We start from the raw sequence: 18,080 nt of genomic DNA on the forward strand, positions 1-18,080 counted from the left end.
AATAAAAAAAATAAAAAATTTATAGAAAATTAATTATTTTCCGTTGCCGGGACTCGAACCCGGGTCTTTCGGGTGAGAGCCGAATATCCTGACCAGCTAGACTACAACGGAGTTATGAACCTTTTTTTGTTTTGTTGATATTTCACATTAACAAAAAAAAATAAAATAAAATAAAAAATAAAATAAAACAAAACAGTTACTTTGTAGTTATTTTAAACCCAAATGGTTTCATTCGGCTTAACTCACTTTCCCACTCAGTAAAATATATATGTATTCCAACTTGTCGATATTTTAAAAGATTGAATCATCCTTGATAAATCAATCGTTCTAGTTCATATATATGCATAAGAAAACTAAAACTCAAAAGTTATTGGTGAAATTGCAGACTTGTTCCTACTTCTTACACTAAAATCGCATATTTACATCAACTACATTTTCATTTTTTAAATTCATCAGCTGCGAAATGGATTGAGTATATAGGTTTCGTACTTTCCAAAAGGCCAAAACAGCTTATGCACCCATCTTGATTTTATATATATTAGTATATTACTTAGTTATTCTATGCTTTAAATAGGCCACCATCTGATGTGCTGCTTGCTTGTCAGTTGCTATGGAAATCATACATTGTTCAATTCCCAGCCTTGCAGGCCAAGCAAAATAGACAATAATAAGTATAATACTTGTGTAAGAAGTGTAGGGCAGGACAACGTTAGGTGTTAAATTTTATTTTTTTGTCTCTTAGTTGAGTTGGTGTTGTCTCTCTACTATATATGTTATATATGTATATATATTGGTATGGGTATTTTATACAATTAGGAGCCATAAATCAATGTTAAAACACAAACAGATTATTATGGGTAAAGCCTTAAATTATATGTTTTTCTTCATTTCTTTGCATAGAAATGTGTCGAAATGGCGAGCATGTGATTAGGAATTATTCTTACAACCCAGAGCCTTTTTCTCTCCTAAAAGTATTATTAATAATTACAAAGTAGGTCTTGTAAAAGAAGATGGGAAAAAGGGATTAATTAAGTGAATCCTTTTATTAGTTTTTATCCTCATGATCAAGATCGTCAAGACAATGACAGAGGAGGGTGGCTGAGGTTTAAAGATTTTTCAAACAGAACGAGTTAGATAAGTGAGGGGAGATGAAAGGAATTAGCGCGCGTGCCACAGCCACATGCTGGGACAGTGGATCGATGGGGACAAAAGTGAGACACAAGGCACCTCTTTCTATTGCTTCCCACAGAGAGAGAGAGAGAGAGAGAGAGAGCCACCGGTTGTTTTATTTTGGGGATTTTTGCTTAGAGATGTGGATCCAGCGGGGACAAGTCTACCTAGCTGTCCATGACTAGCTAACAACGTTATGGCCTTAAATAGTTATATATATAGTGAATAATAATCCTTTTGCTCACCCAGCATATATTCGCACATCTTTGATTTGAAGCTCTCCACATAAAAAATGAAGACCACAAGGAGTATTTGTGTAGTTTGGTTTATTTGCGTTGCAATGGTTGTGCTGATCAAATGTGATGCACAGGAAAATGGGACTGCTGGAAGTAATGGTAGAAAAGCCATTGATGCTACTTCTTTATCTTTTGGTGGACTTCCTTCAAGTAATAATGGAGAAGCCAAAAACATGACTTCTAATTATAGCCAAGTTACGATCAGCTATAACAGAAACAAAAACACTGGAAGAGGCGGCGGCGGTGGTGGAGGAGGAGGAAGTGGAGGAGGGGGTGGTGGAGGGGGTTATGGATGGGGATGGGGCGGTGGCGGAGGCGGTGGTGGTGGTGGTGGTGGTGGTGGTGGTGGAGGGGCAGGAAGAGGGTGGGGATGGGGGGGAGGAGGGGGAGGTTGGTTTAAATGGGGTTGTGGAAGACAGCCAGAAGCTGGTAAAAGAGGAGGGAGAGGAGGAGGAGGAGGAGGAGGCATTCACAATAAGCATTTTGAGAGGAAGAGAATATTCAGCAAAGACGACTATAAGCTGGGAGAGTTCGCACAATGCATGAGAAGAGGGCGTTGCAGAGGCATGAGATTGGATTGTCCTCTTCACTGCGGTGGACCTTGCTTCTACGACTGTCAATACATGTGCAAAGCTCATTGTCGACGTCCCTGAATCAATATTCCCTTTTTACCTATTCCTTTCAATCTCTAATTATTTCCTCATTGAGTCATTACAGAGACTAATCAAGAGTTTTCAACTACCTTTTGGCTTTGGATTAGGATCAAGTTTTTACTTTCTAAATTCTATATTAATTCTCAAGTGGTGTGCTTGGAACACCTTTGGTTTGTTTAGTCTTTATTTCTTCCCTCTTTTTTTGGTTTGCTTGGCTTCTTAGTAGTGAATTGATTTGAGTATATTCTGCATGCATGTTGTCTGCAGCTTTAGCTGTTAGACTTTGCTTGGAAGGGAACTTTCAGTTATTGTACCCTTTCTGACAACCAAATGCGAAAGCTTCTGCTGTGTTCTTCATTGTATTAAATGAAATCAGGAAAAAAGAAAAAAAAAATGATAAAAATTAGTTTTGAAATTAAATAAATGTGCAAATTGCAAGACAATATGATGATGGGACATCGATTCGTATAGCTAGTTAATAGATTCTATCAGTATCTAATATGGAAGAAAGAGGAGGAACCTTTTATTCGCTTTTACTCCGTTACACGGTCTAATGGGCCAACAAATACCCAAAAATGACAACAAAAAATGGGCCGAAATAACCATGAGGTTGATGATGGGCCTGTTCGACACTTAGGGAGAGACGTTGGATTTTCCACATAATTTGACAAAAAAATAAAAAACAAAAAAATAAAAGAAGGATGGAAATTGTTGGAGTTTAGCTGAGCTAACGTTTAATTCAAGTTAAAGAATAAAATAGGAAGAGCAAATTAAACGTGGCGTTCAAAACTTAAAGGGAGCAAAGCCTCTCTTTCTCTCTCTCTCTCTCTCTCTCTCACTCTCTCTCTCCCGCACCATATTCAGATCAACTGCCCACCATATTTTTGAAAAATTAACCTCTAGTCTATAATTTCCCAAAACCGAAGGAAAAGCGTCGCAAAGGTCGAACGAAATTCATTCATGGAAGCAATCAGGAAACAGGCTACGAAGCTACGGGACCAGGTCGCTAAGCAACAGCATGTACTTCCTCTCTTCGCTTTCCCTAATCTAAACTTTTCCATCTTCCGATATCTGTTGTAAGCGGTTAGGCCCCAAAGAAAACAAATCGTCCAACCTGCTTTTTGTGTATGCGATTTTTATCGAATTTTCCATATTAGATGTTAAAATCGAATACTAATAATGATATGCTGAGATTCAGAGCCTCGTTGCGATTGGTAATCACTTGTATTCGTTTATTTGAACGTGATAGAATGGGTACATATATATATATATATATATATTAATAAGGATTGAATAATATTCATCTGCTGTCTAGGATTGAGTAAAGATCGTAATGACGGTTTCTATTCCATATTCAGGGATTTCTTGTTTTGTTGGATCTGGCATAGTCTTGTTAAACTTATTGGATAGGAGGCAAAAATATATCTTGGCTTTACTTTCTTGGAATTATATTGTAGGGGGATTTTCGTATTTAGATGATAAGGCATATCCTGCTTATTATTTTGGCATTTTATAGGCACAACACAAGTTGTCTTCTCTTATAAGATTTGGTTTCCTCAAGACACATTTAGACAGCAATTCAGCAATTACTGGTGGCAATTAAGAGGCATTCTGCATTAGCAAAGGCTGTTTTTCTGTTTGAAATTGGTATGGTGGGCTATTTCATTGATGGGTTTCTTTTTAAATATTTCAGAGGTTTCTTCTATTGAAATGCCTAATCCTGGAACGAACTTGATGATATTTTCTGTTGGATGTATAACCTGTATTTTGCATACAATTTCTTGCTTAGTTTATGCAATGTAATGGATTCTATCTTATGGTGGATAATCCAATACTGCGCCTTTTATAGTCAGTGTCTGATATCCTCAGCCTTGCTTACGATTTGTTTTGGTTGTTTTGAATCCGTCTTTTAAGTTCTCCAAGTACTCTGTGTTCAGCTGCTACTACTTTTTCAGTGTTAAAATTTTTCCTTGTGAATTTTCTCTTCATGCCAGGCTGTGTTCAGACAAATTGCTGGTCGTTCAGATAATGTCATTACTGATGAAACAGAACTTCAACAGCATAAAAGACTTGAGAGGCTGTACATATCAACTCGTGCTGGCAAGGTTATACTGTCTTTCTTTTTTTTTTTTTTTTGGCTTGGATGTGAGTTTACCATATTTTTTTACATCCTAAACTTATGTAATCTGCTTTGCTTTTTCCTTTTCTTTTTTCTTTTTCAATAAGCAGCATTACCAAAGAGATATTGTCCGTGGTGTGGAAGGTTATATAGTTACGGGGTCTAAACAAGTTGAAATAGGCAAGTAGTCAAAGAAGTGCTGTAATATTGGGATATTATTCGTGTTAATTTTATCGTTTTATTTATAAATTTTCTCTACAGGTACCAAGTTATCAGAAGACAGCAGGAAATATGGCGTTGAACAAACTTGCACAAGTGGGGACACACTCTCCAAAGCTGCAGTTAGTTTTGGAAGAGCTCGTGCTCAAATGGAAAAAGAGCATGGAGTTTTTCTGAAAACCCTTGGAACCCAGGTTTGATATCATACAATGACCTTTAATTAAAAACCTAATAGCAGTGAAACCTGTATGTTATCAAGTATAAAATGCTGGTTGGGTAAAGCAGATTGTTTTTGGGAAATAATTTAGGGAAAGGATAGCACCTTTTCTTTGTGTTGCAGGTCTGAATTCTTATGTTTGTGTTTCATTATGCAGCGTGTTATTTATCTTTCTGTTATGGATGGATGCATGCATGCATGTTTCAGTTTGGACTCTTTTGTTTAAGAAATAAATGAAAGTATTTCTCATAATTCATGATATCTTTTTCTTGTTGTGTTCATGGTTTTGGGACTCATGATGGTGGTTTGTTAAAATTTCTTTCTCCTTTGGCACTTATATTTCAATTTGAATTCTTTCAAGTGTGGGCTTCATATTTTGTATTTGAGGATGGAAGCAACCACATGTATTATTTTCCATTCTTTGGATTTAATTTGCATTTGTTCCATGATCCTTTTGCTTTTCTTTTTTATTCGATATCTAGGTTGCGGAGCCTTTAAGGGCAATGGTATTGGGAGCTCCTTTGGAGGATGCTCGACATCTTGCTCAACGATATGATAGAATGCGACAGGAAGCCGAAGCTCAGGTAAAATAGATGTGATTATACTTTGCTGTATGTAACCTCTGCTTCATAAAGCATATGCTGCTTTGACATTTGACTTTTCATTGATAAGTATTCATACAAGTTGGTTTTTACATTGTGATTTGCACCCAGACAGGCTATTGATGTATCGAGACGCCAAACAAAGGCTAGGGAATCCGCAGGTAATGCTGATTTTATAATGAAGCTAGAAGCTGCTGAAGCCAAGCTTCAGGAGTTAAAGGCAAACGTGGCAACATTGGGTAAGGATGCTGCTGCTGCAATGTCCACAGTGGAAAGTCAGCAGCAGCGGTTTACTCTTCAGCGTCTTCTTGCAATGGTAATGCATTCATGTAGGCTTTGGCATGTTCTGCTTCCAATATGGATTGGAATCTAGAGTAGAGAAGTTTCACTCTTTGGTTTTCTTATATAAGGTTGAAGCTGAGCGCAATTATCATCAGAGAATCCTCCAGATACTTGATCAGCTTGAAGGCGAGGTATGAAATATCTTACTTTTGAAGAAAAGGGAGAATAGCAGGCATCTTTAATGAATTCAGTAGGTTGTATATACTAATAATTGTCGTCTCCAGACAGTATGACTGACACTATTGTTCTTATCAGATGTTGTCAGAGCGCCAAAAGATTGAATCATCACCTAGTCCATCTGCATGTATGCCTCCACCACCATCATATGATGAGGTCAGTGGTATCTTTGTTTCTGAAACCTATGATGGGTCAACGGACAATACGGACTATTTCTTAGGAGAGGTAAATTTAATGTTTTTATGATACTTGTGGTCTCACAGTTGGCATTTCTTTTCCGTTGCTGAGTTTCTAACCGTTTCTTTTTGAGATCTGAAAGGTTATGTATTCATTTCAAGCTGTAACTGATGTGGAGTTGAGTCTGTCAATTGGTGAATACGTCATTGTGCGAAAGGTTTTGCCATCTTTCATTTTTCCATTCTTGCAACTTACTTTCTTCTTACTGATAAATACAAAAGTGTATGTGCATGTGGCTGATATTACATGATAAGAACAACAAAAAATGTTAGGAACCTTCTTGCTTTCTAAGTAAATCTAATCCTAATTAAACTAAACGTCTGATTTGAGGGTTTAGACCATGGCTGAATTTCTTTCCCCACCCTTCGTCATTGGGTTTAGTCTATTATCTTCTTTATTTCCCTATTCATTGATCTTTGCTTTATTTATTCCCAGAGGAACAAGGTTGATCTTTGCTGCGCATGTGCAGGTATCAAAGAATGGCTGGGCTGAAGGTGAATGCAAGGGAAAGGCAGGTTGGTTCCCATCAAATTACGTAGAAAAGCGTGAACGTGTTCTTGCAAGCAAGGTGGCTGAGGTCTTTTAAACGAAATGAAGTTTTGCTCTACTCAGCATTTGTATGTGCCCTGCCCTTGAATCTCCATGCAGCAGTACTAACCTCTCTTTGTAGGCATTGGAAAGTTTTAGCTCTATCAAGCCTTGTACATCTGCAAAAATTGTTTGTACCGATTATATATGTCAACGTATTTATAGTATAAATGACACATGCTTGGTTGTCAATTAATTTTATTCTTTTGGAGATTTATCCCCCATACGTTGTGTCAATATCTTAATTGTTACAGAACCAAAAGGCTATAGACGTAATTTTCTTTGTGTTTAGTAAATTTCATCCCTTATTTGAATGTCTGCCAGAGAGTAAAAGCATCTCCAATAGTTTTCTGTTCATTTAAAAATTGTTTGCCACATCAGATAAATAGATAAGGTTTTGAAAAAATCTTCTCCGATGGTTCTGTACATTAATTCTATCAAGCTGATGTGGCAACAAAAGAAATAGAAACTATGAAAGATATGTCTATTTATAAAAGTTCTGCTAAATATGCTGAATCAATATTTTATTATTTTTATTGATTTTTGTTATAAAAAAAAATCCTGCATAAGTTTTTGATTTTTTTAATTAGATATAATTTTAAAATAAAAAATTATACATTAATATTTTAAAAATTTTAAACAAAATTCATTAGAAAGAAATTGTATAAAATATTATCTAATTAAATAAAAAAAATACCATATAAATATGAATGTTTTTCAACATCAATACTACATAAATTTAAATAAAAAGACCATTGAAGATGCTCTAGTACCAATAAATTTCAATAATTTTTCTTCTTTCTTTGTCTACTCTTATTACTCAATTACTGTTAAAATTTGTGTGGTAGTTTAGCAACCGCGTAGGGCTACATATTAGCAACTCTCTTAGGACCATAATTTATGGTATTTTTGCGTCTTCTTAAATGTAACTTGACTGTGCAAACATTTACACGTGGCTGTTCACGTGGCCTGATCGAATTTGATATTGAATTACTTGATAAAGTAAGGTTGACCTTTATAAATGTTTATACGTCCGTTATTTGGTAAAGATATTTACACGTCGTTCGTTTACTCGAGAAGTTCAAAATTTTACGCATTTTGTTTTCTTGTACACTGTTTGTTGAACGGAGTGAACTGATGTATTACTGGCTCTTTTTTTTTTTTTTTTTTTTTTTTTTTGGTGTGTTGGTGAAATAATTTGTACGGTTCTAACCTGTAGGCACTAGATCTCACCGTATAGATGACTAAATAAACAAAGTCGGTAACAATAAAGTATATATATATATAGAGAGAGAGAGAGAGAGAGAGAGAGAGAGAGTATTAAAAACCAATGGGCTTGGAGTGGGTTTTACCGACAAATATTGCAAAGGAACATACAAATACAAAACGATGAATGTGGTATGAGCGCGCGACTAGATGTGCATTCTTCCTATTTTCAGGTGTAGAAGATTCTTCCTGGTTTAACCAGTCCTGCAACATGAAATTCCTACTTGCTTCATTGACCAAAAAATATATGTATATATATTACTTGCTTTGATACGAACAGGAACGCACATGGAGACTATTTCTATATAAAATCAACACGATCTTCACGGGGCATGGGAAACGGTCATTGACCTCCCAAGCCCCAAGTGACAATGTAGAAAATGAATCGGACCCCATGGGCCATATCCATGGATTCGAGACGTGACTGGACTAGGGAATGTGTATCACCACCAAGCAACATTCTAAACCTATTCCTGGTGGGCTTCAGTTTTGACTGGTCTGTAACCCTCCTTGACTCAAAAACTCTTCAAACCAAGAAAATTAAGGATTTTTATTCTCTGAATAATTTGACCCTACAATATCTGCCATCGCCTTTCCACAGGAGTTTCTCAATTGGGCATCCCTCCCTTCACTTTGATGTTTTTAAGTGTTAACCACACAACCAACAAAAATAAATAATTAATAAATAAATACATAAATAACCATTCAGGTTTATGTTTATCCAAATTTCCGATTGTGACCGAAATGGCCTTTTATCTTCTTCTGTTATTTTCTAGTCTAGGTGGGTCTCGGATTTGCATAATTAGATTTTCAAAATGGGGTCTCCGATTTCAATCATTTTGCAAGGATGATGTATTTTTTTTATTTTTGGACGAAATGAAATGAGTTAATCATTATATTCATGGTTCAAGCCCTCAAGAAAAGAGGTGGATAAGCATTTCTCACGCGCCCGCGAAAGAGGTTGGACTTTTGAGGGCTCAATCACCAGGTTTAGTACCATAAACCAAACGGACAAACTTTCTTGTTTTGAAATGAAAATGATGGTACAGGAAGAAGAAAAAAACTGTGCAATCAGACAAAACCAGACCAACCCTTTTCGCCTTTCTCTGTACCTTTCTCGCTCTTATCTGAAGATCCCCCCACCACCACCACCACCACCATCATTGTTCTTTTTACTGTTCTGGTCTCAATCACAGGAGATCGTCCTTCTAGGTTCTGATAAACTCTCAGCCAAGTACAATATCCACTCATTTTCTAACCAGAAATTTCAACATGAAAATCTAAAAGACCACAAAATTTTTGTATTTACAATCATGCTTTTTTTGCTTTTTGATACAAGGTTGTAGATCAAAGGTGGTGGGCGAAACTAAACCCATAAAAACCAGATTGCATCTCATACACTAAAAGCATGCGAAACATCAAACTAGAACCAAATTAGCAGAAAAACACCCACGCCAAAAAAAGAAAATTTAAAAAGCAGAGGCTTTCCCCCCCCCCCCCCCCCCCCCTAACAAAACAAAGCTTTGAACCTTGATCCTTCATTTCTTACTACCAATATGGCCTGGATCTCTTGGAGCCTATAGATGGAGAACTGATCTGTGGAACTGTAAAACCGTCGTCTCTCCACGTTCTGTTGTTGGCTTTCAAGTATGTAGCTTCCTTTGTCTCTTTGAACCCTATAGTTGGTCCAACCATTTCAGGAGGGTACAGAAGGGATGATGCTTGGGGTACCCAAATCCCCATGTTTTCTGACGAGAAAGACCCCAGATTGCTCTCAAAATCACCATCCGAAAATGGCAATATACCATCATCACTCTGCGAGCAATCAAAAAATAAAAACATATAAATACAGTTTTCGATTTCAGACTTGCTGACGGGGAAAAAAAAGTTCAGAAATGGAAACCAAACTCTACGAAAAATTTTCCTACTGTAGGAGAATTAAAAAAAATGCAAACCTTACAGAAACCTAAAGGTGTAGAAGACGAATCAAGAAAGTCTTCAACGTGCCAACCAGGAAGCGTCTCTATCAGGTACTCCGATATGCTACTAGTCGAACCACAACCACCCTCTTCGTTTGTCAACAAATTTCCTACATTTTTTGTCGCAATTGTTGCTGCTTTCGAGGACAAAGTCGGATTCTTGGGGACTGAAAACGAATCTTTTGAAATTTCAGGGGATACAGAAAAAGAGTTCCTTGAGGGTTCACTCTTCGATTCGGGGACGGAAGCAGAATCGGAACCACTTTCTAAAGCAGATGATGTATAGAGAGCAGAGACAGCGGAGAGCTTCACCCCAGTAAGAAGGAACCTATTATGCTTCTGGGTATGCTCGTTTGCTGTGTGAATCGGAGCATCACACTCTCTACAAAGGATCGCTCTGTCCTGTTGACAAAATAAGAAAGCCCTCCTCTCCTTCAAACAAAAAATTTAAAAATTAAAAAAAAAAAAATCAAAATCAAAAACCCAAAATTATGTAGAAAAACAATAACTACAGTAATACCTGACAGATATCGCAGAGGGGAAATTGTTTGGAAGAAGGATGGATTAGAGAAAAGCGTTGGTGTTTGGAGGCGAGCTTGTTGGCATGGTGGACTCGATGGTCGCACGTGTCACAAAGAGCTGCCTCGTCGGCGGTGCAGAACACCGACGCTTCGTCTTTGTTACATACATCGCACTGGATCTTCATCTCTTTTTTTTTCAGTCAGGATTAAGAAATTGGATTCCGAGAACAGACAGAGAAATAAAAAAATAAAAAATAAAAAGAAATAAAAAATAGAGAGAAAGAGAGAGAGAGGACGGAAGAGGGATTGAAAGTTTTGGGGAGAGAAGGACAAGCGAGTAAGAAGGAGAATAAATACTGGAAGGTAAACACTGCAGAGTAATAAACTATTGAAAATGATGTCTAAGAAAATCTTGTAGGTTCAGATTTAATGGTACTGTCTCTCACTGTATTTTTTTTTTTTTTTTGGGGGGAAAACTGGAGTTCTTTTTTAATTTCTATCAGCGATGTTGATGAAATGGGGTGATAGGAGACCTGGTATTTGGGGTGTTTATTTTATTTTTTTTAACTTTCTTATTTTGGTAACGTTTTCACCACAGTGAATATTCTGCAGTTTACAGTTATCTGTCTAAATTTAACAAGTCCATGAATTATGGGGATTTTTATATTGTTTTTAATCCATAGTGGGCATATATCACATTGGGTTCCTCCTTGGGAATTTTTTTTAAATTAAAAAACACATTGTCCAAAATAATCTTACCATAGTTAAAATTAATTTTTTGATTGATTCCTAACTTATCTGTTAGTACGTTCTTTCCACGCTTTCTGTTGTTTGGGATTGGGCCCACCCCACCATACACATTGCCGGATTTCACATTTGCCAACTTTTTTTTTTTTAACTGAATCACAACTGCCAACTCAACTATAACAATAGTTCTTTTTTATAGTTTCATTCACCAAAAAACAAAAAAAAAAAAATAGTTATTTTAATAATTTCTCTTTTTGTTCTTCTTTTTAAATGATCTATAAGATATTTATATGTATATATACATATATGTACCTATGCTATTGCTAGCACTTCCTACAATTTCAGGGAACTGAGCATGGAATATGCCAGGCGTCCCAATTTGGTCACAATTATTAGGCCCTTTTATCAACCAACAAGAAGAAGACGAAGAAGAAGAAAATCTTAATCAAGGTGAAAAAATATCTTAAAAGAAAGGTGAGAATAATAGATCTAAAATTGGGTAGGCATGGATGGTGATGAAGAAAAATTATAGAAATGAACATAAAATGGTGATGGGAAAATGTTAATAAGATTGAAAGCTAACCATCTTTCTTCTTCAGCGCAGTCGAGGATTTTATTAATTATTTTGTGGTAGAAAACGCAATTAAGGAATTGCTGGGGACCTCTCTAAAGTGTAAAGGGTAAGCATGGAAGGCTTTTAAAACTCTGCTTTTTTTTTTTCTTTTTTCTTTTTTTGTCATTTAATAAAATTAATTATGATAGGATAAGGAATTAGGGGCCAAAGGCCTATTATGCTCTCAGCTGTCTCTAGGGTTGGGTGGGGTTGGATGGGTCCTTTCTCGCTGAAGGCTTGGATAGGGTTTCTGGTTTGCTATTTTGCTGCATAATAATGGGGATGTGTTAAGCTAATGGGCGACCACTTCATTTTTCTCTTCTTTTTCCAGAAGTCGCTTCAATTTAATTCTTTTGTTTTTTTTTTTTTTTTAAATTATCTTCTGCTAAATGTTGGCAATAAACAATTATAGATAATTAAGGATGTCAGTTTTATTTAACATTTTCGTTCAAACATTTAAAAAAAATAAAAACCATATTTTTATTTTAATATTAATTTTTCAGATTCGCATAGTATTGTTGTTTATCATTCAAATGCATGTTTATTATTGTTTCCTTTTACATCTTCCTTTTTACTAAACTATGAGTCACGCGTTTTTTTATCAAGGAATCTGTAATTTAATTATTTTTAGAATAACCATAGTTATTTGAATTTAAATATAAAATTTTTAAATAAAACATGACAAGCCTTAACATTTACCATATGAAAAATATTAATTTAATAGCTTATACTAGAGAATTCTTATATAATTATGTTTAAATTTATATAGAACATTTTTTTTTTCTATTTTTAGTACAATCTTATTTCAAAATTCAATAATCATAAGAAAGACTCTTGGAAGTCTGAATCAAATATAATACAAAGTTTGAGTTTAAGCTTTTTAGTTGGAAAACTTATTTGGACTAATTGGATTTTAATACTTAATACTTTAATTGTGATTCACATTACACCCTTAGTATGACCACTAATTTGACAAGCAATAGGATGGAAGTGTTGTCCATGTGCATACAATGTGATCCATTTTCAAAATATATGGGGAAAAAAAAAAAAAAAAAAAGGGTATAGAAGCCAAAAAGAAGGACGAATGAGGAGGAAAAAAGAATAAAAACCTGCTCACTATCATCCTTCATCCTCCTCATACGCTATTATAAAACGTTAACGGAAAACTTTTTTTTAATATAAGTATCAATCCCTTTGTTAAATTGAAAATTAGAACAATTTACAATAAATTGAAAATTTAAGAATACAAATGGTTATTTTGAAAGTTGAACGTTTAAATCACAATATTTTGAAATTCAAAGGCATCAACTGATAATTAATTTTATAAAATTTGACCAAAATATAAATATTAAAATACAATTAATATTTATTATTTTATAAATACTTTAGGGCAGACAACTTCTATGCATCCTTAACAAAAATGCAAAAAATGAATGGCAATTTTTTTGTTGGTGTTGAATTACCGAAGACCACTTATACCCATCCTTGTGGAAACTGGGAAGGGCTTATAGCACTTATGATTGAATGATGACAAAGCAGTGCGGAAGTAGGTTTAGAAATGAATTAATAGCTAATATTATTTTGCATTATTACTATCACCAAACCAAAGGGGCATCTGCATATGCTTTACTTTTTTAACAAAATATTATAAAATTCTTAATATAGAAATATCTCCAAAGGACCAGGCCAATGTGTTCAAGTTTTCAATAATACTGCCTATAAATAAATATTAAATCAATAAAATACCTTCATAATGGCAGACAAAGTTCTATTGTTAAACAAAAATTGAAGCTTTTAACAACCCCAAATTTGTGGAGATTTGGCCACAATATCTTAACAAATTAAATTTTTTATTTTTTATTTTTTTATTGCACGCTAGTATTATTAGAGTATTTTCAATAATAAATATAAATTTATATTTATGTGACATTGGTTTTGATTTAAATAATATAAATATGTAATTAATTTTAAAATTATTTTTCAATAATTATGCACCAACCAAACGATTTGAATTGGATCTGGCAACTTGTCGTATTAAATCATATTCATGTCGTATTGTATTGTGTTCGTAAGGAATTAAATTAACCAAAATATAACCCGTTAAGCTTTCGTGTAAAAATAGATAAATCCGAATCTATTCGATAAATTATCATGTAACCCATCACTCATACAGTTAATACATTAATAATAAATATAAATTTGAAAATTTAAATTTTATTTAACTTTGAAATAATAAAATAATAATTTTTTAAAAAATTACAAAAATTCTTGTTTATTTTTAGATTTTTTAAAAATTAAACTAAAAAATAACAAATTAATATATGTTTAACAATAAATTAAGTAATTTTAATATTATAAAACTTATGTAATTGTCAAAATATTCCTCCTTAATAGATTTAATGGGTTTATCGTATTTCATCTGTTAAAATTTGTTAATTTATTGGGTTTTATTGGATGACACTGATACAGATCCGACATGATATCATTAATCTAAACCCATAAATTATTGTGTGAATTCGTATCGTATTATCGTATCGTATGAGATTTTGCCAAATCTAATTTGGATCGCACTGTTTTTCAGCGGACATTGTATTTTGTTTATCTTATGTGGTTTGCTCTTGATGTATAACATGGTCACCGAACCGATCCATATCTGGCCCGGCCATCAACGACCCAATCCAAATGAAATGCTCCCTTTTATGTACATGAACTCGTTATGAACGTTTTATGATAAAATTTGTGTTGCACATGAGACTATTCTCCTTGATTAATAATACCAAATCATCTAAATCGGATTATTTAATTACTATAAATCATTGCAGAAAGAAAAGGTTTATTGCTATAAATTATGCCAAAAAAAAAAAATTTGAAAGTCCATTTCAATAATTAAAACTATCTCATGAGAAGAATGAAAGTCCACCACGCTAACTAAATCAACTTAATTGGCTGTTTCTAGCCAAAAAAAGAAAAAAAAAATTAATTGGCTGTTTCTTTTTGCTTATATGATTTACAAGCTTCCAAAATCCAAATTATAACCTGGACGAATCAGTAATATTTGTCGACTGTTCAACCACGAAATCTGTTTATAGCTCTTCTCTGTGATACAGTTTTTTGATTGGCTGAAGACCTGATTTGATAATTGATGCATAATGTGAGGCCAACATCTTGGAGACTGATCATCTCTGCTGATAATTTAGCGATTCAATCTCTTCGATGATTTTTATTCACCGAAAAGAAAAAAAATCTCTTCAATGATTTTTGTAAAATTGTCTTAAATTGCTTTATATATATTGCAAATAAAACTATATATTTTCTATTTGAAAACTCAAAAACCAGTAGATATAGGCCTAAATCGCAGCCAAGCATGATCTAGATCAAATTCAAACCCTTTGATTTTCTTGACGCGGAAAAAACATAGCCATGCAGCCACAAACAAAATAGGGGTGTCCAACTTCACAATAAGAGAAAAGTAGAAAGTTGATAGCCAAACATTGAATACGCCTGCCGTCTTTTTTTTCTTTTTTTTTTCTTTTTTTTTTTTTTTTCCTTTTTTTTTTCCAACTTTACTCCCACCCAATACGCCCAGTGTGGTTTACAATTCAAGAAATATTAGTTATTTCCTTCACGTCACTAATTCTTCTGTTCCATGCCTTAATTGTATTTGATTTTATGTGTATAAAAAAAACATTTGTTTTTATATTTATAAAAAAAGATAATCACACTTCTAGATCTCATGGAAGGAAAGCAGAGGTTAATTTGAATTATTTATAAATATTAATATAGTATTAAGATTTGAAGGAGAACTATCAAATTATTTACTAAGAGTGGTGGAGCAGTGAGAGAGACCCATGATTTGGCTATGTAAGTTTAGCTATAAAAGATTTGGCTGATTTCCGCTTGAAGCCAAAATTCGCTTTTGTGGCTGAAAGATTTTGATCTACTAATCTGAAATATTTCACATATATATCTCCACAATATACTTGTTATATATATAAATATATATATATATATATATATATTATTAATTACAAGTTTCGGATTGGGAATAAAGAGAATTTTCATTCAAGTCAAGATTTAAATTTATTTTAGTACTAGATTAAATCTATAAATACTATAATATTTGTGATATTAACATCTTAGTTAAATTAGGATTTTTTTTTTTTTTTTTTTACTGAAGTCTTTTTATAACTACAGAAAAATAAACTTTTTTAGAGATATATATAATTAAACACCTGAAAAGCAGCATTATACATATTTATATCCATACATATTAACATGAGGCTAGAATATAAAGATCCAGATGAGGTTAGAATATAAACGATAGAGATGAGGATGGCGAACAATTGAATATCAATATTTTCCAGAGAATCTTTCATAAATATATATATATATATATATATATATATATTTTACAGAGAAGATGCGCAAATAGGGGAAAAGAATACAGGGGTGCAGTGATTTTCCTGGGACTGACGACGGGCGAGCAATTGCAGCGTGTGGGGAACAAAGTTTTTGCAGTTTGCACACAGCAAGATATAATATAATTCGTCGAGGTAGGGTAGCTCAAGCAGGACCGTCTCAACCATTTTTGAGGCTCTAGGCCCAAAAATAAATAAAATAAAATAAAAAAATCTTGGAGCTCTTATTTTTTTCTAAAATACTAATTTTTTAAAAATAATTTTTTTTATATAAAATTTAATTTTTTATTATTTTGATATGCAAAATTATTAATTAAATTTTTATATTCAGATTTGATAATAAATTTTTTTATTGATAGAACTTCTAAATCATTTAATATTTCTTTAGACATTATTGAACGCAAATAAAAATAGTATTTTACAAGTTATTCATGCATTAGAAAAAAAAATTAATTTTTTTATATAGTTTATTATCTAAAGTGCCGTTTTTAATTATGGATTTATTATTTCTTTCAAAATTTTTCGTTCTGAAAATAAATCTAAACAATCAATATCACACAGCATGTTATGTTTTAAAAAATTTTTAAAATTCAAACATTTTTCTTTTAGAAAACTATCACCAAGTAATTTTGATTTTTCTCCGTCATACAAAAAATTAAATTATTTTCATATATCATAAACTGTTTGAACCTATTTTGAAGTGAAAAAATGACACAAGCAACTATATAGTTGAAATGGCACACCATGAATTCAAATAAAATAATATATATAGATATATATTAGGAGAATGATTGAAAATTTATTAAAATAAATAAAAACCAATGAACTTACCGTATATTTTGAGACCCTCTAGATTAGAATTGTATATTATGTAGGTTGAGTATTAAAAGTTAAACAAATATGAAATATGAGTGAATGAGAAGAGAAGAAAAAAAGTGAGCAAGAGAAAAAACTACATAAACAAAAAAAATATTTAATATATGTTTTTTTTTTTTACGGTTACAATCTAATTAATTATAAGAATAAAATATAAAAATTTTCAATTAGATTTGAATAATATTCTTTTTCAAAAATAATTAACAACAAATGATCAATTAAAAATAATTTAAAATTTTAACAAAGCCAATTTATTATGTTTTCAAAATAACTTAATAATTATTTTGTATTTAATAAATATATGTATATATATATATATATATTAATTTATTTTTTATTTAATAAATATAGATGTGTGTGTATATATATATATATATATATATAGCATTTATAGGAAAAATATTTTTTTGGGGCCCAATAAAATGGGGGCCTTAGGCATATGGCTTAGCAAGCATGCCCCACGTCTACGCTCAAAGCATGGCTTAGAGGCATGGGTGGGGAAGAGATTTGAAGTACCATTGTAACAATATCAACCCAAAAAAAAAAAAAAAAAAAAAAAGAAAGGAATGGGGTCCTTAGGCATATGCCTTAGCAAGCATGCCCCATGTCTACGCTCAAAGCATGGGTTAGAGGCATGGGTGGGGAAGAGATTTGAAGTACCATTGTAACAATATCAACCCCAAAAAAAAAAAAAAAAAAAAAAAAAAAAAAAAAAAAAAAAAAAAGGAAAAGGAAGTTATAACATAATCCACCAATAATATAATATTAGTAAACTAACGAATGACGATACAAGATGAATATAGGATACGATGTGTTTAGATGTGGTTTCCTCCTTAGGACAGATTAGTACAGAAGGACGGCTTTTCTACCGACAATCTGGTTCTTCCACTTGTCTATTATCGCTGTTTGCCTCCTTCAGGGGTTGTTTGGACACACAATTTTCGTTGTTTCCTTCAGCCCATGGTCTCTGCAACACACATTATTAGTATCTACTATTTCTATATGCTGCTATATTCATTCCTCTTGCAAAACCACATTTC

General features: G+C 33.0%; 3 protein-coding genes and 1 non-coding gene across 5 annotated transcripts; 2 read left to right on the top strand and 2 right to left on the bottom strand.

Moving 5' to 3' along the window:
- Positions 1 to 38: 38 nt before the first annotated feature.
- Positions 39 to 111, bottom strand: TRNAE-CUC (transfer RNA glutamic acid (anticodon CUC)). The gene has a single exon. It is a non-coding gene; the product is annotated as a tRNA-Glu (tRNA).
- A 1,399-nt stretch (positions 112 to 1,510) lies between these two features.
- On the top strand, positions 1,511 to 2,539 carry LOC125422863 (putative glycine-rich cell wall structural protein 1). Its single transcript, XM_048475197.2, has one exon. The coding sequence runs from the start codon at positions 1,511 to 1,513 to the stop codon at positions 2,117 to 2,119; it is 609 nt and encodes a 202-aa protein (XP_048331154.2). The 3' UTR covers positions 2,120 to 2,539.
- A 344-nt stretch (positions 2,540 to 2,883) lies between these two features.
- On the top strand, positions 2,884 to 6,916 carry LOC107420374 (SH3 domain-containing protein 2-like). 2 transcript variants are annotated; one of them, XM_016029311.4, is made up of 10 exons: positions 2,887 to 3,139; positions 4,114 to 4,224; positions 4,349 to 4,418; positions 4,500 to 4,651; positions 5,157 to 5,258; positions 5,392 to 5,592; positions 5,687 to 5,749; positions 5,874 to 6,020; positions 6,115 to 6,189; positions 6,502 to 6,916. In XM_016029311.4, exons 1-10 carry the CDS (start codon positions 3,080 to 3,082, stop codon positions 6,616 to 6,618), a joined length of 1,098 nt encoding a protein of 365 aa, XP_015884797.1. In that variant the 5' UTR covers positions 2,887 to 3,079; the 3' UTR covers positions 6,619 to 6,916. The 2 variants fall into 2 exon arrangements, with proteins under 2 accessions (XP_048332369.1, XP_015884797.1); XM_048476412.2 differs by lacking the exon at positions 6,115 to 6,189 and having other exon boundaries at positions 2,884 to 3,139.
- A 2,235-nt stretch (positions 6,917 to 9,151) lies between these two features.
- Positions 9,152 to 10,851, bottom strand: LOC107420377 (B-box zinc finger protein 21). Its single transcript, XM_016029316.4, has 3 exons — positions 10,386 to 10,851; positions 9,842 to 10,297; positions 9,152 to 9,701 (listed from the first exon to the last, which is right to left on the bottom strand). Exons 1-3 carry the CDS (start codon positions 10,569 to 10,571, stop codon positions 9,435 to 9,437), a joined length of 909 nt encoding a protein of 302 aa, XP_015884802.1. The 5' UTR covers positions 10,572 to 10,851; the 3' UTR covers positions 9,152 to 9,434.
- Positions 10,852 to 18,080: the final 7,229 nt, after the last annotated feature.

Source organism: Ziziphus jujuba, chromosome 5, assembly GCF_031755915.1.
Source record: "Ziziphus jujuba cultivar Dongzao chromosome 5, ASM3175591v1".
Taxonomy (NCBI): domain Eukaryota; kingdom Viridiplantae; phylum Streptophyta; class Magnoliopsida; order Rosales; family Rhamnaceae; genus Ziziphus; species Ziziphus jujuba.